The following is an 18824-nucleotide window of genomic DNA, read 5'->3' on the forward strand; positions in this document are numbered from 1 at the left end:
TGCCCTGTCCTGTAGTCGGGGTACATGTCTGTCTGTCTGCAAGACAGAGGGTCCCTGACAGCAGCAGCTGTGACAGACTCCCTAGTACAGCTCACACCCAGCGCTGGGCCCCCCAGGTGCCCAGTGACCCACACAATCCTTCGCCGAATGGATGAATGTGTGGGTGACTGAAAGCCTCTATTAGGATCAGGATGAACATCTTTGCCTGGCGGAAAACACGAGCAGCCCCAGGCAGAGTGTGTGGAACAACATGGCGACATTCTCCCCGCTCTCCCCTCCACTGGGAGAAAGCTTTCCCTCAGTTTCTCACCAAAGCTAGCTCCAATTTTATATCATCTTTCTATTTCAAACACTTTTATAGAAAGTCTTCATTTCATTCTACAGTGTTTTAAAAAGGAAAAAAAAAACCACTTTTGTGGCAACCTGGCCCTTATTTTGTTCTTCACATCAGACATGGCGGATCAAATCCAGAGGCGCCTTCCGGGCCCCGCGGCTCCGGGCAGACTGCAGGCGCCCGGCCTGTCCCGTTCCCTGCGGGATCGCTGCGGCCTCTCCAACGAGGTTGGCCGAGCAAACAAATGAGCAATCAGCGAGTGGATGAAGGCCATGAGCCGCTGCTCCAGGCTGCCCTGCCTCCCCCCCACCCCCAGCACCCCCCAGCTTGGCCGTCAGGTCCCCGCAATGACCTTGGACCCCGGGAGCCCAGGTGCCTCTCCTCACCTGCCTCTCCCTCCCGTCAGCATGCAATACCAGGGACATTTTAGGATCTGTGTCTATCAGAGGACGGCCTCTTCAGGATCGGAGTTCTGTAGCCTGGGTCCTCCACTCGGATTATCTTGGGGGGCGGGGGGGGTATTGAAAGTTCTAAAGAACTTCTCACACAGCAATCTCTTAATGCTTACAACAAGCCTAGGTGAGAATGTGGGTTCTCCCCACTTGACAGGTGAGTCTCAGAGGAGTAACCAGCATGCCCCGGAGCACAGATCTCAGTGGTCAGGCGGGGTCTGGCCACTCCGCCCACAGTCACCACGCTCCCTACCCAGATGTGGTTGATCCCTGGTCATCTACGTACCAGCTGGGTACACGCACAGACCTGAGAAAAACTGAGCGGGTTAGTATTAATTCTTGCACACAAAGGTTTGGCCGCTCGTGGGTTCTACCCGCTTGTTCCCACCAGCCACTCACATGGGCACTCACGCCCCCACCAGGTAAATGAGAGGGGAGGGTCCCTTCCAGCCCCGCCCCTTCAACCGTGCAGGGTGGGGCAAGAAAGTTGCTTTGTGCGAGCGCAGGTTTGGTCACCTGGTTCGCAGGTGGCAGTCCATTTCGTCGTCTAGGACTAGAAACGGGAAGCGCTGTGGCATTTGGAGAGCTGGCTGTCCGCGGGGCCCAGCCTTCCAGGACTTCCCTACAACCCTCCCCAACTCTCCGCCCCACCTGAAGCTCCCCTTAACACCGCCCCTGCAGGGACGCGGGAAACCCCCGTAACCGAGATCATGGGCGACCCCTTGTGGGGATGAGCGGGTACTGCGAGCGGTCTGCGAACCGTGTGCACACCAAGCTTTGTTCAACAGATTGCAAACAGAGCTGTATCTTCCTGGGATCATCTATGATTTTGTTCAAAGATATATTTTGGGGGGGGGATTGATAAATTACAAACTCATTTAAAAGCTCCTTTTATTAATGCATTTTCTTTTTCAACGACTAGGAAACCTACAACTACTCTAATGAGCAGTTTCAAGACACTTTGTTTAGTTTAAACAGAGGTGTCCAAACTGGAAGGGTGTGAGTGGAAACACTGTTACCTGTAAAGTCCTCTGCACCGTGAGGGCTGCTCATTATTTACCCTGCCTGGTCTGCTTGGTTACTGGTCAATGCCCAGGCCATGACCACAAGCAGGGTCTCTGGTCATGGCTGGGTCCCCAACCTGCAGGCATGGGCCACTTCTGAGGCCCCAAGACCCACTAACCCGATGGCCAGGCTAAGAATGAAACAGTACTGTGAAGGCAGCTCAGAGGAGGCGAGTCCTAGAGGCTGAGCCGATCTGGGTTGGGTTTTATTTAATATAGCTTCAGAGGAGAGAGAGAAGCGTCTTCAGGCTTCTCCCTCTCCCAGAAGCGTCAAGTTCATAGACTGAGACTATCAACAACCAGAGCTTACATGGTCATTGTGTACAATATTTTATCATCTATTTTTTTAAATCATATTTATTGCCTTATTCAGATCAACCAGGAGCAGTATTATTAGTCCAGTGTTTACCAACAAGGAAACTGAAGCATCGAGAAGCTAAGTGACTTGCGGAAGTCACATGATCGGTGATAGAGCCAGATGGGGCTGGGGGTGTCTGTCTCCCCCTACAGTATTACTACTATATCTTTCTGTCTTTAGCTCAACACAGCCTAACACAAGTGGCCAATGTCCTTAATGCCAAAGTATTCGTGTGTCCGGTGAAACTTTTGCATCTACTAGGCAAACGTGCTTTCCTCTTTCTAGTAGGCTCCAGATGTTCTGGAAGCAACAATGACGGACTCCCACCACTCCTTAAGCTCTGGGGATCAGTGTGAAAGTCAGTCTCCCTTAAGAAAGAAAAGAGTAGGGGGCGCCTGGGTGGCTCAGTCGGTTGAGCGTCCAACTCTTGGTTTGGGCTCAGGTCATGATCTCAGGGTCCTGGGATCAAGTCCCATGTCAGGCTCCACACTCAGAGCAGAATCTGCTTGGGATTTGTCTCTCCCTGTCCCTTTATCTCCCCCTCTTGAAAATAAAATAAATAAATAAAATCTTGAGAGAAAGGAAGAAAGGAAGGGAGGGAGAGAGGGAAGAAGGAAGGAAGGAAGAGAGGGAGAAAGAAAAGAGTAATTCCGTCTTCCTACTTTCCCGCTAGGCATCAAGCCTCCTCTGTGCCGCCACTGCGGGGATTTTACAGACAGAGGCTCCCCTGGGCCTCCCGCTCGCACACGAGCAGCAGTGCCAGACCTGTTTCTTTTCCTCTCATTGCTCTGCCACCCCTCGCTCTGCCTGTGGGCAACAGGCTTCGGTGGGTAAGGCTGGTAGAGGTCTCCCTTGCATTCTCGAGGCAACACAGCCCCTGGGCACCTGAGGACCCAGGACAAGGGACAGCAGTCTGGCTCTGAGCAACCCGCCTGAGAGCGGAGAAGGTGCTCTGGACCCACTGTTTGCTGTGCTTCCCATGATGCATGTTGCGAGGCCCGGCCTTTCTCTTCTGGATTTATGGCCACCTGTCCTGGGGATGGCATGGATTACCCCATCTACGGCCGTTTCCATCTCCGTAAGAGTTAGGGGAAGATACCTAGACTGGCTGCTCTGTCTCCTGGGGGATTAGGAGCCATCAGGGTGTGACCGCTGGGGAGCAGAAAGCCTGCGGAGGGTCAGGGGGTGGGGGGTGCTGGCTCCCTGTGACCCCTGCCTGCTTGCCCTTGCTCTGCGTTTGGGTCAATTATCCTCGTTCTATCAACACAGCCTCCCCATGGAGGCGGGCACGAGAGATTCAGAGGATGGGCCTAAACACCCGAGTGCTTTCAGGGGCTTCTGCCTGCAGAGACACTAAGTCTAGAGTAACCAAGTAACATGTTGGGGGGACACCAAGTAACATGTTGGGGGGAAAGACGGGACAAGATGTACACAAAAGGGTGACAATCATTTCCCAAAATCACTCAGCAGGTTTGCACATACACTCACCCAGATCTGTCCTACCCGGCTCGTTTCAGAGGCAAGAACACCCTGGCCTGCGTGAGAGGGGGCCCGGCTGATGAGTACAGGGCTCCTGACTCCCAGGACGGCGCTCTCCTCCCCCACCTGCCCTTCTCCCCACAGCTCCTCTGCGGCCACCGGAAGTAGACCAGATTCTGCTTTGTTCTGACAGTAAGTGCATTTTGAGGAATAGCTAGTCTGTCATCGCTGCTTCTCAAAACCCCGCTCCCCTTACTAATGTTCCAACACACGTAGGATTATTACAATCCCCAGACATGCAAACCAGTTAAAAGAATTTTAGAGCAAATGCCCATTGACCATGACCTGGACTCTACCCATAACACTTTACGACACTTCCTTGATCACATTTTTATCCATCCATCAACTCATTATAATTTTTTGGCATTTTCAAGTAACTCACACACATCAGTGGACTTCACCTCTGAACAATTCAACTGGCACATCATGCCCTAGAGTTAAATTTTTCTTCACTTTTTGGGGGGGGGGATGTACATGGAGTGAAATATATAAATCTCAAGTGTTTTATCATATTAAGTTCTTAATATTAAGTAATAATTATTAAGTGAAAACGAGAAAGTGAATTAACGTTGTTTTGTGCATTGAGAAATACATCTCCAAATGATGAGATTTGCCTGAGGCTGGTCTGAACCCTCTCTTGGAATGTTCTCGCAAATCCACGCTCAGTGGTGGGGACCCAGATGGAAAATAGCCATTTGCTCTTCACTTTAAGAATGCTTCTCCTTAACCCCCTCAACCCAGCTCGTCTGACTTCACTCTGACCGACCTCTCTGCCATGCGGCCTGGCCCTCATGAAGGACACCTGTCTTCCCGGGCTACGGGTGATGGCCCCCGAGGGCAGGCCCAGAGCCATGTGCCTGGGGGTGATTTGCTGGCTGGGACAAGAGCCCTCTACCCCAGGAACGGCCAGATAGTAGCTGCTGAAACAGCAAGATCGGCAGAGAAGACTGGTGTTGATCAAAGGAAGCTAAAGAGTTGGCCCAAAGAAGGCCACGAGGTTTGTGAGAGAGGGCAGGACGGGAGGCAGCAGGACTCACATTCCAGGGCAGTGAGTCTGGTCGCACGAACCCCTCACTGTGCTCTCCCACGACGGTTTTGGAGCCAGATGGCACCAGCTACGTTCCTGCCCCAAGTCTCCTGCGGCTTGGCCCGAAGCAGCAGTCACGGCGCTCCATGCCTTCCCCTCCCCCTCTGTTAGAGACACCCTGGGGCACAAGTCGGGATCCAAGCTGAGGGGCTCAGGAGCTGCAGGGATGAGACCTGACAGCCCCTCTCGGACCCCACACTGGGCAGATAACACCACTGACGTGCTCGGTCCTGAACTGTCATTTTAGCAAAAGTAAGGCTGCATGATCACAGAAAGTTTAAAGTCTACATATAAGAATATATATATATCTATATATTTGCCCATAATTGCATTACCACAAGAACACCTGCATTAATAAACTTTCAGCCCTTTATTACTCATGTGCATTTCTATGTTTTAAAATGTAAAATCAGGGGCGTCTGGGTGACTCTTGGTTTAGGCTCAGGTCATGATCTCAGGGTCATGGGATCGACCCCCGAGTCTGGCCCCATGCTGGGCGTGGAGCCTGCTTGAGATTCTCTCTCCCTCTCCCTCTGCCCTGCCCTCTGCTTTCTCTCTCAAATAAATAAAAAATATTTAATAAAATAAAAAAAAATATTAAGTAAAATCAAATAAAAAATAAATACTATTTAGGCTATTTTACAATCAGCTTTTAAAAATCCATGTTATTTTAACTATCTTTCTATGCAATTTAAACTTATTCTCTGTATCTTTCACTTAAATTTTTTAAATTTTTTTATTATGAATATTTCAGAATAAACGTAAAAGTAGAAATGCTACAATGAATAAGTATATGGGGAACATACTTATCACCAGATTCTATTAATCAAGGTTTTGACACATTTTTCCACATGACCTTTTTTTTTTTTTTGCTAAAATAATACAGCACATCCCAGACATGGTGCCAATTCCCCTCCTTACTTCAGCACCCTTCCCAAAATATATGGGGAAATTCTTCCATCACAATGCCATAATGACACTTAATAAATTTTCGGTATCATCTAATACTCCATAGTATAATTTGCCGAAATACCTAAACAGTGCATTTCTTAAGTTGGTTTGTTTGAATCGTGAACTTTCAATGAGAAATTAAATTATTTGTGCAAGCAGGCATTCTGGGAACCGCCAGGAATGACTGCCCAATGGCCGCCAGGAATACTGCCCAAGGGACCCAGCCACTGGGACCCCCGGCGGCTCTAAGACTGTACGTTCACTGGTGTTTTCACTGCTTCTAGAGAGATCAAGCTGCCTCGTCCTACCTCTTGAGGGTCTCCAGCGGCTCCTTCCTGTTCATGATGCCGGTGTCTGGGTCCACCGTGGTTAAGACGCACCTGAGTACACACATAGCATCATACAAGGGACAAAGCCGACTGACTTGGCTCTCCCCTCCCTCTCCCTGCCAGGGGTAGAGGAGCCTTACCTGGAACAAGCCATTATTCTTTTCAGTATCACGTCACCAATAAGCAGCTCATCCCACGAATCCTAGAGGACAAAGCACAAAATTCCTATGAGTCCATCCAAGCCTGAGCCCTGCACACCTGTGTAAGGACTTCACACATGGTGTTGCCTAACGGAGCCACTTACACCCGAGATGGCAGACGTTTGGGTCAGCCCTCAGCAGCCACACACCCTCCTGTCCCCTCTCTGCCTGGACATGTCTGCTCATGTCCCTGAATGCCCCTTCCGGATGCCACTGGGCTCGAGGAGGTGGGGAATGGAAGGCTTGGGGCCCCCAGGGGGCGTGGGGGACAGAGAAAAGGGGTAGGGAGGGGCATCCCTCTAAATTGTGCATGCCTTGGGTGCATTCAGACCCTGAGGCATTGGTAGGGTTAGCTCGCATCTCCCCCGGCGAATCCGAACAGATGGAGAAGAGGCCAAGGCCCTTATCTCCGCACCTCCACAGGCGTGTGAACAAAGGGCTCCAGCCCAGCGGGCTCCTCGGGTATTTGTCCACAGCCTGGGTCAGTGGGGCCTCCTTTTCAGGGCAAACCAAATCAATGGACTTGGCGCCCCCTCGAATCCAGCAGGGGAGACAGGAAAAGGTAAACGATCGATTTCTCTTTTAAAGTTCCGGAGAATTGGAGAGAAAGCATTGTAAGGTGGTACACTGTGTGTGGGTCCACCCACACAGGCAAGAACGGATCTGGAAGCTCAGAGGAACAAAGCCTCAGGTTGCTGTGGTCAGGGGAAGTTTCACAGAAAAGAGAGGATTTGAACGGAACCTTCCAGAGCAGAGACTTTGGAAGTCACAGAAGAAGGGTGAGGAGCCTCAGGGAATGATTAGAAGGAAGACACTGAGGAGACGAAGGACATCTGATCATAGTCCTGAACTTCTTACCCTGGGAGACAAGTGCCAGCTGCCTGAGGGCTGAAGACAGAATTTCTTGAGTCAAAACCAACCTGCCCAGTTCTTTGTTGGTCACAAGCCAGAGAGAGACCTGCAGACTCAGAATTTTAATTCTGAGCGTGTGTATCATTCTTGCTATAAGTATTGCAGTTTTTAATCATAAAGTGGGTCTTTTAACTGCAGGTATCACAAGGGTCCAAAAAAGCTGAGCACCCGATTAGAGCAGCCCCAGCCTGTTCTGTGTGTGTCTTCCCACCAGGGGGCACTGTGGTCATAAAAACATACAAGATCCAAAAGGAGAAATGTGGGTTCTGGGTAGGAAATTAATTTATTATTCATTAAAGAAGTATTTCCAGAGCCCCTTTTAGGTACACTAGAACCTGTTGGGGGTTGAGCCACAGATAAATAAGGTAGAAAATTCCACCATAAGGAAAGCCAGGGATGTAAACGGGTGCAAGGCCTGAGCCTTGGGATGCTCTGTGCCTGAGCAGACCCTGGGGGGGCCGTCACCTCCCATCCAGTCTGGGTCAGTAACACCCCCGGGGACACCTAACAGCCTGCAGTCACCACCCTCCTGGCCTGTCTCGCTGGCCTATTCACAGTCTGATCACCTGGGACTGTGATCTCCTTGGAAGAAGCAGCCATTCGTCTTCAATCCTGTTTTCCTCGTGTCATCCACAGTGCATGGGACACAGAGGCACCAACTCAGTGTGATGAGTGACACGCCATGGCAAAATGAGCTCAGCCGGTGTCGTATTACCATCCGACTTAAAATATGAAATGTTCCCAGTTAGGGAGCGCTCAGAGGTAGAGGGAAAGGAAGGCTTCCAGAACTAGATTCGGTTCAAACAAATTTAAATCTGAGCTCCTACTCTGAGCCATCTCCTCTGTACTCAAGTTCACCTGCATCTGACCATCTCAGAATTTGGGGGTAGGAAACGTCGTCAACAAGACCCAGGGCTCAAGGATCGCAGGAGGAAGGAAGCTTAAGTCGGTCACAGCTGGGAATGCCTGAGCCAGGCCCCTTCACTCTGATTGTAGGACAGAAACCCTCCCCCACCTCCCTGTGACACTTTCTATGTCTAAGAGCTTTTCCGCAGATTTATCAACCTTGATTCTGACAGCTGCCATCAGGGGAGGGGCTGGCTGAAATCATCTGAGTTTTACAACTGCAGGAAGCAGGGGCCTCGAGAGGTGAAGGACCTGTCCAGGGTCACACCGCCACTTAGTGAAGCAGGTGGATTCAAATTCAGTGTCCCAACCTCATGCACACCCCTTACAATGCTCAGAGTTCCTGTGGCCCATGGTACAGTCTGGGTTCAAGACCCAGCCCCTCCACTTCTTGCTATGGGGTAGCCTGAGTAAGTCAGGTCACCCCTCCCACACACACCAGCCCTCTCCTTTCCCCCTTATAAAATGGGAATGATGACTTTCATCTCCCTGGGCTGCAAAGCACAATGTGAGAATTAAATGGAAACCCTCCCTCTCCTTTCTCTTTTCCCAAGAAGGAAAACCCTCCAGAGAAACTGTTTTCCTGGCCACAACTGGTGAGAGACGAATATCAATGAGATGGTCAAAGGCAACCCACATGGATTTTTCCCTCTTGTCTGAGTCCGGCTGAACTGTGCCAGGTGTGATCGAGGGCAGACGAGCTCCCTCGTCACAGTGGAACACGGAGAGACGGCCCAGTCCAGGCTCTCGGGGATAGGGCACATTTCCCACCTCACACTAGCAGCTGACCTGCCATCTTTGGAAGACATGATATGCTCGGGGCGTTTCACATAAAATGGCAGAGGTGGATTTGGGGGTACATCTGTTGCCTTCCACTGACTGACGCTGCATTTATACTTTTCATAAGGCACCTTAGCCAAACTGATCCTTTAACAAACCTATAAGGTAATCCCAAGCAGAAAAGATCATCCCATTCTCCAGGCAGGTAAAGGAGCCTTAGAGGGAGTGCACAGGGTCCTAGAGAGGCCAGTGAGGAAGCTGGCAGCTGACCTCAGAGCCTCGGGTTTGAGTGTGGGCCTCAAATTCCTAGACTGCTTCTTTCAGCACACATAGCTGCCTCCTCACAGCCTGACAGAAAGGCAGAAACCGTTCCCTTGAATATAAGGGATTAGAACTCAGTCACGTGGATTCAGTTCTGCCGCCTGCCCTCCACCTCCACTTGCCATCTAGAAATATGCGCCGCCGGAACTCCAGAATTCCCATCTGAGGGCTAGTGCCTCCGTCAAGTACCCACAGCTGGGTGGTCATCAGTCACCAAATGCCCAAGGCCACCAACATCTACCATCGTGTTTGACGAGGAAGAGAACCAAACGAAATATCCAAAGACAATGACAAAGGTAAATCTGCCACCAGAATCATGGTGCCCTCATGCTAAGCCACAGCACAGACATCTGAGCACAGATAGAAGGTGGCACTGGGAAAATTTTAGGGCAGTGCCGTCCAGCTTGGGGACTTCACTCGCACGCCCCAGCAGCCATACTATAGATGCCTGTCTTCTCCTGGGGCCATCGATGGAACAGGAAGGCCAACCTCAACAAGACATGAGCCCATGCTGACTTTGAGCCATGGTCCACACACAGCATGTATTTTATGCTACATACATTTGACTCGAAAACTACGCTACATACCGGAACTCTCCTTAGAAGTCTCAGACCCAGAACTGCCCCCCAGACACCAGCACGTCATGTATATTTGCGCCTTCTGTGCAGAAGTCTGCACTGATAAGATGCTCAAGAAATTGAAACTCTGAATTGTCTAGCACACAACCGATAATTAATGAATTCTTTAGAATAATCTAATGCAATGTCAGAGACTCTTATACCTTAAAAAAAAAAAGTTAAATCCAAGGAAAGGGACAAGGAAGGCATTGTGTTACCTCTGCGTAGACACCACACCCTGAAATTACGATATTGGGTCTGAAGTTAGTCACTTTAACTTTCTTCTCCAGCCTGGAGTTGAGATCTGCCAACGATGCCTCAGAAAGAATCAAGAATGGGCTGGCATCTGAGTACGCAACCTGGGAAGGAAATAGAAATGGTTAGAAGGTGGTACACAGAGGTCATATGTGTCTAGTTCCTGGAACCCTCTCTTCCCCAGCCCCTACACCCGTGTATACGTGCGCGCATGCACACACACACACACACACACACACACGCACACACATGCACACACACACGCACACACACACATACATACACAATATTTCTAAGTATTTCTTTAGTTCTTTATATAGAAAAGTCACAGTGGTTCAGGATTCCTAAATAGCCTTGCAGATAACTGGAATTATATGAGGGAATGAAGAGAACATGGGCTTGGGATGGAGAGCTGCCACTGGCCAAGTGCCCTTAAGGAAGTCACTCCACCTTTCCAAGCCTCAACTTCCCCAATGCGATGGGCTTGATGACCTTAATATGGGTGATAAAAATATTCACTGATTCTCTGGATACCTATTTTTTTATGCAATCTGCAAATCAACATCAAGTCTGTTTCCTGACCATTTATATAATTTTTTAATGGCCATAATAATTGTGCTACCATAGTGTTGTGTTACCAACCCTCCCTTTATGATGAATCCTTACAGCCTTATTCCCGAGAGGGCTAACCTGGTCCCTTGAAGCCTGTGGCTCTCCTTACCCTCACACCATTTGCCCAAGTGTGATCATCTGACAATTGCAATCACCCCGTACAAAGGTTGGACTCCACATTCAGCTACAGAACAGCGTGGAAAAAGTCCTGACATAGAACAGTTTTGAAACCCTGTTGGCACTGGAAGGCTTGCATAAGTAGGAAAGTAGATGCCCATGGGAAAAAGGCAAGAGTCCCCCAAATCAAGAAATACAGATGAAGCTTCCAAAGGAAGGGCTTTATTTTTGCCTACTGTTTATAATCCCCAGCTGCCGCTCAGGCCAAGCTGCCTGGGGGCTGCCTCGCAAAATGACCGAGCGGAGCTCAGCACACAGGCTGCCCTGCCTGATGGGCTCTGCACCCCTGAGGAGGCCAGCCTTCCCCAGGACACACCAAAGGCCAAAGCCAAGGGATGCTCCTCTGACCTGGTCGGTAGGCCGGAAAGCGTCCAATATTTGGTGAGAATTTCTTGGTCGCAGGTGAGGCTCGAAGTGCACCAGGCGGTAGGGCTGTGTCTTCAGGAAGCTGGTTATCCACTGGGCAGCAGCGTCCCCACAGTCCCTGCCCTCGATCTCCAGGCCGTGCACTCTGCAGGGGGTGGCAAGAGCAAAGAATGGCCGTGGGCTTTGAAAATCTGGACACCCTAGCGTGTCCTACACAGATCCGAAAAGCTGGGGTGTCACTGTGATTCCTTAATTATCAAGTAAACACGATTTTAGCCTGGCCCTGCCTCCGAACCCCTGTGTAAGGCTCAGTGAAGTCTGTGGCAAGCCTTGCTCTCCCCACTTGTACAACAGAGTGATACATACCTGTGCTTCCCCATCTGGAAGGAATGCACGGAGAATAAAATAAGAACACAGGTTTGAAAAGGTACGGAGTTCTCCAGAAGAAAACGAATGCATCGGTGTAAAGTAAACGTACAATTACTGCAAAATCTGGTTCACCCAGCTGGACAGCAACCAGAAATCTGTACTTAATAGGCCCAGCCACATGTCACCAGTATGATGGTAATGAAAGTAGTCACAGCAATGTATGTGAAAATGTTCTATAAAATCTAAAACACGATAGACAACAAGAATAATCTAATTTGATTTGATTGCTAGCAATCAGCATAGGATTTGAAGTCTCCCCGCCCCCCCCCCGACATACAGGATGCAGGACTTCGTGGGAGCTGTATGTGTCTCACTGCTGCAAAGAGAAAGAAACAGTATAGTATGTTTTCTGGATGGTTCTCCAGAACGATCGCATGGTATTTCCCATGCGTAGGACCATTACTATCGTGGGTATTCAAGATAAGACTGGTACTTGGGAACAACAGGAAAGAGTGGTGAATTGCACAGACAGAACATGATTCCGTTCAGTTCATGACAGTAAGGCTTTAATTCTAGCAACACGTGGTAATCATCTCTTTTTAAAAAGAAAGAACAGACCTCAGGTCCAGAGACCTCTGCAGGGAGTATTTCTAGTAGGTTACATTCCATTTATAGCACATATTTTTTTAAAGATTTTATCTATCCATTTGAGATACAGAAAGAGAGAGATCACAAGCAGGGGGAGAGGTAGGCAGAGGGAGAAGAGCCCAACGTGGGGCTCGATCCCAAGACCCTGGGATGATGACCTGAGCCGAAGGCAGACGCTTCACCGACTGAGCCACCAGGTGTCCCGAGACATACATTTCTCACGGAATTAAAATACTTTGATATTTTACTACTGAAGATGTATGTAAAAAAGTCACTACACATCTGGTACAATAAAAAAAATACTAAGAATAAGTAATAAAATTAATTAATTAATTAAATGCCTTTAAGGTCTTTTTTAAAAGCTGAATCAATTTGAAGGAAAACATTCAATAAATACAGTTGACTCTTGAACCACACGGGGGTTAGGTGTGTCAACCCTCCATGCAGTGGAAAATCCACATATAAGTGTTGACTCCCCAAAAATTTAACTACAAGAGCCTACTGTTGACCAGAAGCCTTATGGATAACATAAACAGGTGATGAACACATATTTTGTAGGCTACATGTATTACCTACCGTATTCTTACAATAAAGCTAAAGAAAAGAAAATGTTATTAAGAGAATCGTAAAGAAGAGGAAATAAATTTACAAGACTGCACTGTATTTATTGAAAAACATCTGCATGTTCGAATCCACAGAGCTCAAACCTGTGTTGCTCCGGGCTCAACCGTATGCCCGAGAGTCAGCATAACGCACGGCTGTGCAAATGCCTGAAGTTTGGGAAAGAGGAGAGCGTCAGGTAGACCTACTGGGGAGTGCGCCCTGTTCCCACAAAGGACTAGCTCGGTGACCTTGGGGATATTTCTCACTTTGTGCCTTAGCTTTCTCATCTATAGAATGGGGATAAAATCACAACCTTCTTACGAGCATCAGGGATCATCTATATGAGGTCCCCAGAACGATTCTCAGGTTTCGGATGTTCTCAGTAGATGGTAGTAAGTACTCTAGTTTTGTTTTGGGGTTTTTTTCCCCCAGTTATTTCAAGTGAGTTTTCTTCACAGCAGTCTCTTATAATCCTTTGTATTTCTGTGCTATCAGCTTTAATGTCTCCTCTTCCGTTTCTGATTTTATCTGAGTCTGCTCTCATTGCTCTTAATGCCCCTAGCTAAAAGTTTGTCAATTGTATCTTTTCAGAAAACCAGCTCTTATGTGCGCCAACCATCCCCAAATTTTTTAAAAATAAAAATAAATAAATCAGCTCTTCGCTTTGTTGGTCTTTTTTTTTTTTAAAGATTTTATCTATTTATTCGACAGAGATAGAGACAGCCAGCGAGAGAGGGAACACAAGCAGGGGGAGTGGGAGAGAAAGAAGCAGGCTCCTAGCGGAGGAGCCTGATGTGGGACTCGATCCCATAACGCCGGGATCACGGCCTGAGCCGAAGGCAGACGCTTAACCGCTGTGCCACCCAGGCGCCCCCTTGTTGGTCTTTTCTATTATTGTTCTAGCCTCTCATTTATTTCTGCTCTGATCTTTGTTACTTCCCTCCTTATGTTAACTTCAGGCTTAGCGTGTTTTCTAACTCCTTGAGGTATAAAATTAGGCTATTTCTTTGTGATCTTTTTTTTTTTTTAATGTCAGCATTAAAAAAACCTGGGAACTGCTTTTGCGGCATCCCACAGATTTTGGTAAGTTGTGTTTCCATTTTTCTTTGTTTCAAGACTTTTTTTTTTTTTAATTTCCCTTTCGATTTCTTCTTTGACTCACTGGTTGTTCAGAAGTGTATTGTTCAATTTCTGTATGTTTGTAAACTTTTCAGCTTGCGTCCTATTTTGGTTTCCGGTTTCATGCCATTGTGGTTGTAAATATATCTGATATGATTTCAGTCTTCCAGGTTTGCTGACTTGTTTTGTGACCTATCCCAGGACCTATGCTGGTGAAGACTCGTTGTCTGCTTGAGCAGACGGTGTATTCTGCTGCTGTTGGAGAAAATGTTCTGTAAATGTCTGTTAGGTCCACTTGGTGTGAAGTATGGTTCAAGGCCAACGTTTCAGTAGTGATTTTTCTCTCCACACGATCTATCCATCGTCGAAAGTGGGATACCAAGGTCCCGACTATTGCTGTTTTGCCCATTTTTGTTAGTATTTACTTAATATATTTAGGAACTCCAAGGTGGGGGGCATATATATTTACAATTGGTACATTTTCTTGATGCATTTATCCCTTTTCAGGGCGCCTGGGTGGCTCAGTTGGTTGAGCGTCTGTCTTCAGCTCGGGTCACGATCTCAGGATCCTGGGATTGAGCCCCCATCAGGCTCCCTGGTCAGTGGGGAGTATGCTTCCCCCTCCCCACCCACCCCCCTCCCCCCGGCTTGTGCTCTCTCTCTTTCTCTCTCTCTCTGGCTCTCAAATAGATAAAATCTTAAAAAAAAAAAAAAAAGAATATCCCTTTTCATTATATAATGACCTTCTTTGTCTCATTACAATCTTTGACTGAAAATCTATTTTGTTTGATTAAATATACCAACCCTTGCTCTCTTTTGGTTTTTGGTTTCCATGTGTGTAGAATATCTTTCCTTAACCTTTCACCCAGAGCCTATGTGTGTCCCTAAATTTGAAGTGAGTCTCGCAGAGGCAGCATAGTTGTGGGTCTTGTTTATCCATCCAGCCTCTGTGCCTTTGATGGGAGAATTTAATCCATTTCCATAAATTATTGATAACTAGGGGCTTCTGGGTGGCCCAGTCGGTTAGGCATCCAGCTCTCGCTTTCAGCTCAGGTTGTGATCACAGGGTCGTGAGACTGAACCCCACATCGGGCTCTGCACTGGGCGTGGAGCCTGCTTAAGATTCTCTCTCGTCCTCTCCCTCTGCCGCCCCCCCCAAGCTGTTGTGTGCATGCATGCACTCTCTCTAAAAAAAAAAAGTACTGATAACTAAGGACCAATTAATGCCACCTTATTATTTTCTAGCTGTTTGTAATTCCCTTGTTCCTTTCTTCCTCTTTTTCTATCTTCCTTTGTAAATTGATGATTTTCCATAGTGGAATGCTTCGGTTCCCTTCCCTTTATCTTTTGATTCCAATGGCCAGTTTTTTGCTTTGTGGTTACCATAAGGTTTAATTGAAACATTTATATATATATATAACAGTCTATTTTAGGCTGATAATTTAATTTTGATCTCTTATAAAAACCCTGCTCTTTTACTTCCCACTCCCTTTTATGTTTCTGATGTCACAATTCACCTGTTTTTATACTGCATATTTATTAACAAATTATTGTAGCTATAGTCCTAATACTCTTGTCCTTTAACTATTATGCTAAAGTGACGAACGCACCACATATGTCAGCATTAGAGTATTCCGAATTTGATGCTCTGTTTATTATATATTTATTTATCTCTTTTAGTCATCTACACCCAACGTGAGGCTCAAACTCATGACCCCAAGATCAAGGGTCACGTGTCTACCAACTGAGCCAGCCATGTGTCCCAATTCTGTGCTTACCTTTATCAGTGTGTTGTACATTTTCATATGCTCTCATTTGACTAATTAGCATCTTTTCCTTTCAGCTTGAAGCACTTCTTCTAGCATTATTGTAAGGCAGATGTAGTGGTGATGAACTCCCTCCGCTTGTGTTTGGGAAAGTCCTTATCTGTCCTTCATTTCTAAAGGCTAACTTTGCCAGAGAGGGTATTCTTGGTTGGCAATACTGTTCATCCTCCCAGTCTCTCCTAGCCTGTAAGGTTTCTGCTGAGAAGTCGGCTGATACGTTTATGGGGGATCCCTTGTAAGTTACAAGCTTCTTGTCTCTTGCTGCTTTTAAGATTCTTTTTCTTTGATTCTTTTATTGTTTTATTATCATGTCTGAGAGAGCCTCTATTTAAGTTGAATTTATTTGGTGACCTATAAGCTTCATGAAATTGGAGATGCAAAGGTCTCCCAGGTTTAGGAAGTTCTCAGCCATTACTTCTTTATGTAAGTTTTCTGCCCCTTCCACTTTTCTTCTTCTTCTGGAACTCCAATAATTCACCAGTTGTTTCTTTTAATGGTAATCCATAGAGCACATCGGCTTTTTTCACTCTTCATTCTCTTTAATTTGTTCTCCTCTGACCGGACAATTTCAAAGATCTGCTCTTAATCCCACAGATTCCCCTGTTTGCTGGACCCACGCTGCTCTTGGTAACATTCTATTGCATTTTTCATTTCATTCATTGTATTCTTCAGCTCCAGAATTTCTCTTTGGTTCATTTTTTTTTTTTAATCATTTCTATCTCTTTAACTTCTCACTTTGTCCATATTTATTATTTTCCTGTTTTCACTGAATTGTCTATGCTTTCTTGTATCTCATGGAATTTCCTCAAAACGGCTATCTGAATGCTTTATTGGGTAAATCACACATCTCTGTGTCTTCAAAATAGGTTACTTGGTTCCTATGCTCTCTCAGTGATGTCATGTTTCATTGACTTTTCATGTTCCTCGGGGTTTTGTGTTGCTGTTGTCATATTTGACTAGGAGTTATCTCCTCAGTCTTTACTAACTGCCTTCAGTAGACAAGATTCATAAATTTCCACAATATGAGGCCCTTAAATTAGCACAATTTGTTCTCTGCCTTCTTCTGTTCTCTTCCCACATTTCTCCTATGTTCTGAGCAGCCTCAGCTGTGCCATGGGGTCCAACGTTCCACTGACACACTGTCCCAAAAAAATCCAAGCCAAAAAAAATCCAAATGTTTCTAAAACCTTTGACAAAGATAATATAGGCATGGTTTGAGGCTGTTTGCCTGAAATCCATATAATGGCCCTAATTCTCTGCATCCCGCTAGTGGCTAGCATGGCTTATAAGAAAATCAAGCAACAACCTCAACAGTAAAAAACAGGTGTACTGGCTATGATTGTGACCTTTTGAAATTGACCCCAGGGCCCCAAGATTCATCAGAAATCTTTGGGAGACTGAGGGCTGAAGTTACAACTCCTTCACAAGAGAATGGCCCTGGCTCCCAAAGGAAACCCAGGTCCAAAAGGTCCCTGACATCTTCGCCCTAAGAGTCTGTGAACTATTGGAACATGTCTAAACCTTCTCATTTTGCAATTTCCAAACATGCTCTTGTTTAGTCTTTGAGTGTGGACCAAAGATTCTGTATGGGGCCATGAAAAAAGTTTCCACCTAATTCCAAATGAATCAATAATTTAGTGGGAAAAATAACCATAAGTAAGTATGGGTAGATACCTAGTGATGGCAAACAAAGAGGAATGAGGAGCAAATATATAATCCAAATTGCAACAGACATAGTAAAAACTTTCCCTCAGGGGCACCTGGCTGGCTCAGTCGGTGAAGGATGCAACTCTTTGATCGTGGGGTTGTGAGTTCAAGGCCCATGTTGGGTGTAGAGCCTACAAAAAAAAAAAAAAAAAGGTAAAAATAAAAAGTTTTTCTCAGACAATAAATACAATGCAAATTAAAGCAACAAGAAATGGCCACCTTTTTCCTATAAGAATGCCCAAATGTTTTTACAGTAGTGGTCAGAATGCAATTAGACAGAGATGCCCATAAAATACTGGTAGCCACACAGTTGGTGTAACAGGTCTGCAAAACTATTTAGCAACATGTATCAAAAGTCTACCGTTCCTTGTTTCTAGCAAAACCACTGCTAAACATTCTTCCCTAAGGAAATAATTAGCATTTTGACAAAGATTTACACCAAGGTATTTGTCACATTCTTCTTCACACCTGGAAAAAATGGAAAACAATCCAAATATTTAATCATGGGAACATGTTAAAATGCATTACAGGACACGCACTTAGAATAAAATATTAGGCCAACGTGATAATTGTTATTTCTGAAGATTTTTAACAATATGAAAAGCTACTCAACATATCAAGTATATGGCAATATTCAAGGCTCTGATTTTTCTATTATTTCTTTTAAAATATTAACTACAAAGACAGAAAAAACATCAGAATACTACTTACAGTTATCTCACAGGTTTTTGTTTGCTCCTTTTCGTATTTTCCATTTTTTCAACTATGAATATGCATTACATTTATAATTTTAAAAACATCAAATTAAAATAAGAACATATTATGCCTGAAACTCTAAAATATTACAGAAATTAGATGGGTATTGCATCTTATAAACTTTTTGGGGTCTTTAGATATTTTTCAGCTAACTCGGATCTGCATTTTTTGATGTGATGTTATTTTCTGTGATAGGTTACGGACTCCATTCCGCGTTCACAATGCATTAATTCAAGATGTAGAAACAATGACAAGAGTATAATTAAACCAAATTCTAATTTCCCCTTAATGGAATAAAAAAATCACCTTGAGATATGAGTTCTCAGAAGCAAAGCTAGTTTTCCTAGACTGAATTTTCCTTGCAGCCCTTCTAATGTTGGGGAAAGAGCCTCTGCCCAAGCCCTTCCTGGCTGAAATCTCCACCCTCACTACCGTGCGGACAGACCCCCGGGCACGGGAAGGACAGATCCCTCTCCTGGGTGCACCTGTCTTTTCTACCTTAGAACTTCCCTTCGTTGGTACTAACTATCACAGTT

General features: G+C 46.1%; 1 protein-coding gene across 1 annotated transcript in view; it reads right to left on the bottom strand.

Annotated features, from left to right (window-relative positions):
• The window catches only part of MTARC1 (mitochondrial amidoxime reducing component 1), a 29504-nt gene that overhangs the window by 6615 nt on the left and 4065 nt on the right, over nt 1-18824 (bottom strand). Inside the window, exons 3-6 of the mRNA XM_040636004.1 lie at nt 11243-11405; nt 10069-10209; nt 6255-6316; nt 6094-6165 (exon numbers count right to left, since the gene is read on the bottom strand). Coding sequence (XP_040491938.1) covers nt 6094-6165; nt 6255-6316; nt 10069-10209; nt 11243-11405 — 438 coding nt within the window. The remainder of the gene's footprint in view (nt 1-6093; nt 6166-6254; nt 6317-10068; nt 10210-11242; nt 11406-18824) is intronic.

Source organism: Ursus maritimus, unplaced genomic scaffold, assembly GCF_017311325.1.
Source record: "Ursus maritimus isolate PB19 unplaced genomic scaffold, ASM1731132v1 scaffold_2, whole genome shotgun sequence".
In the NCBI taxonomy this organism is placed as follows: Eukaryota; Metazoa; Chordata; class Mammalia; order Carnivora; family Ursidae; genus Ursus; species Ursus maritimus.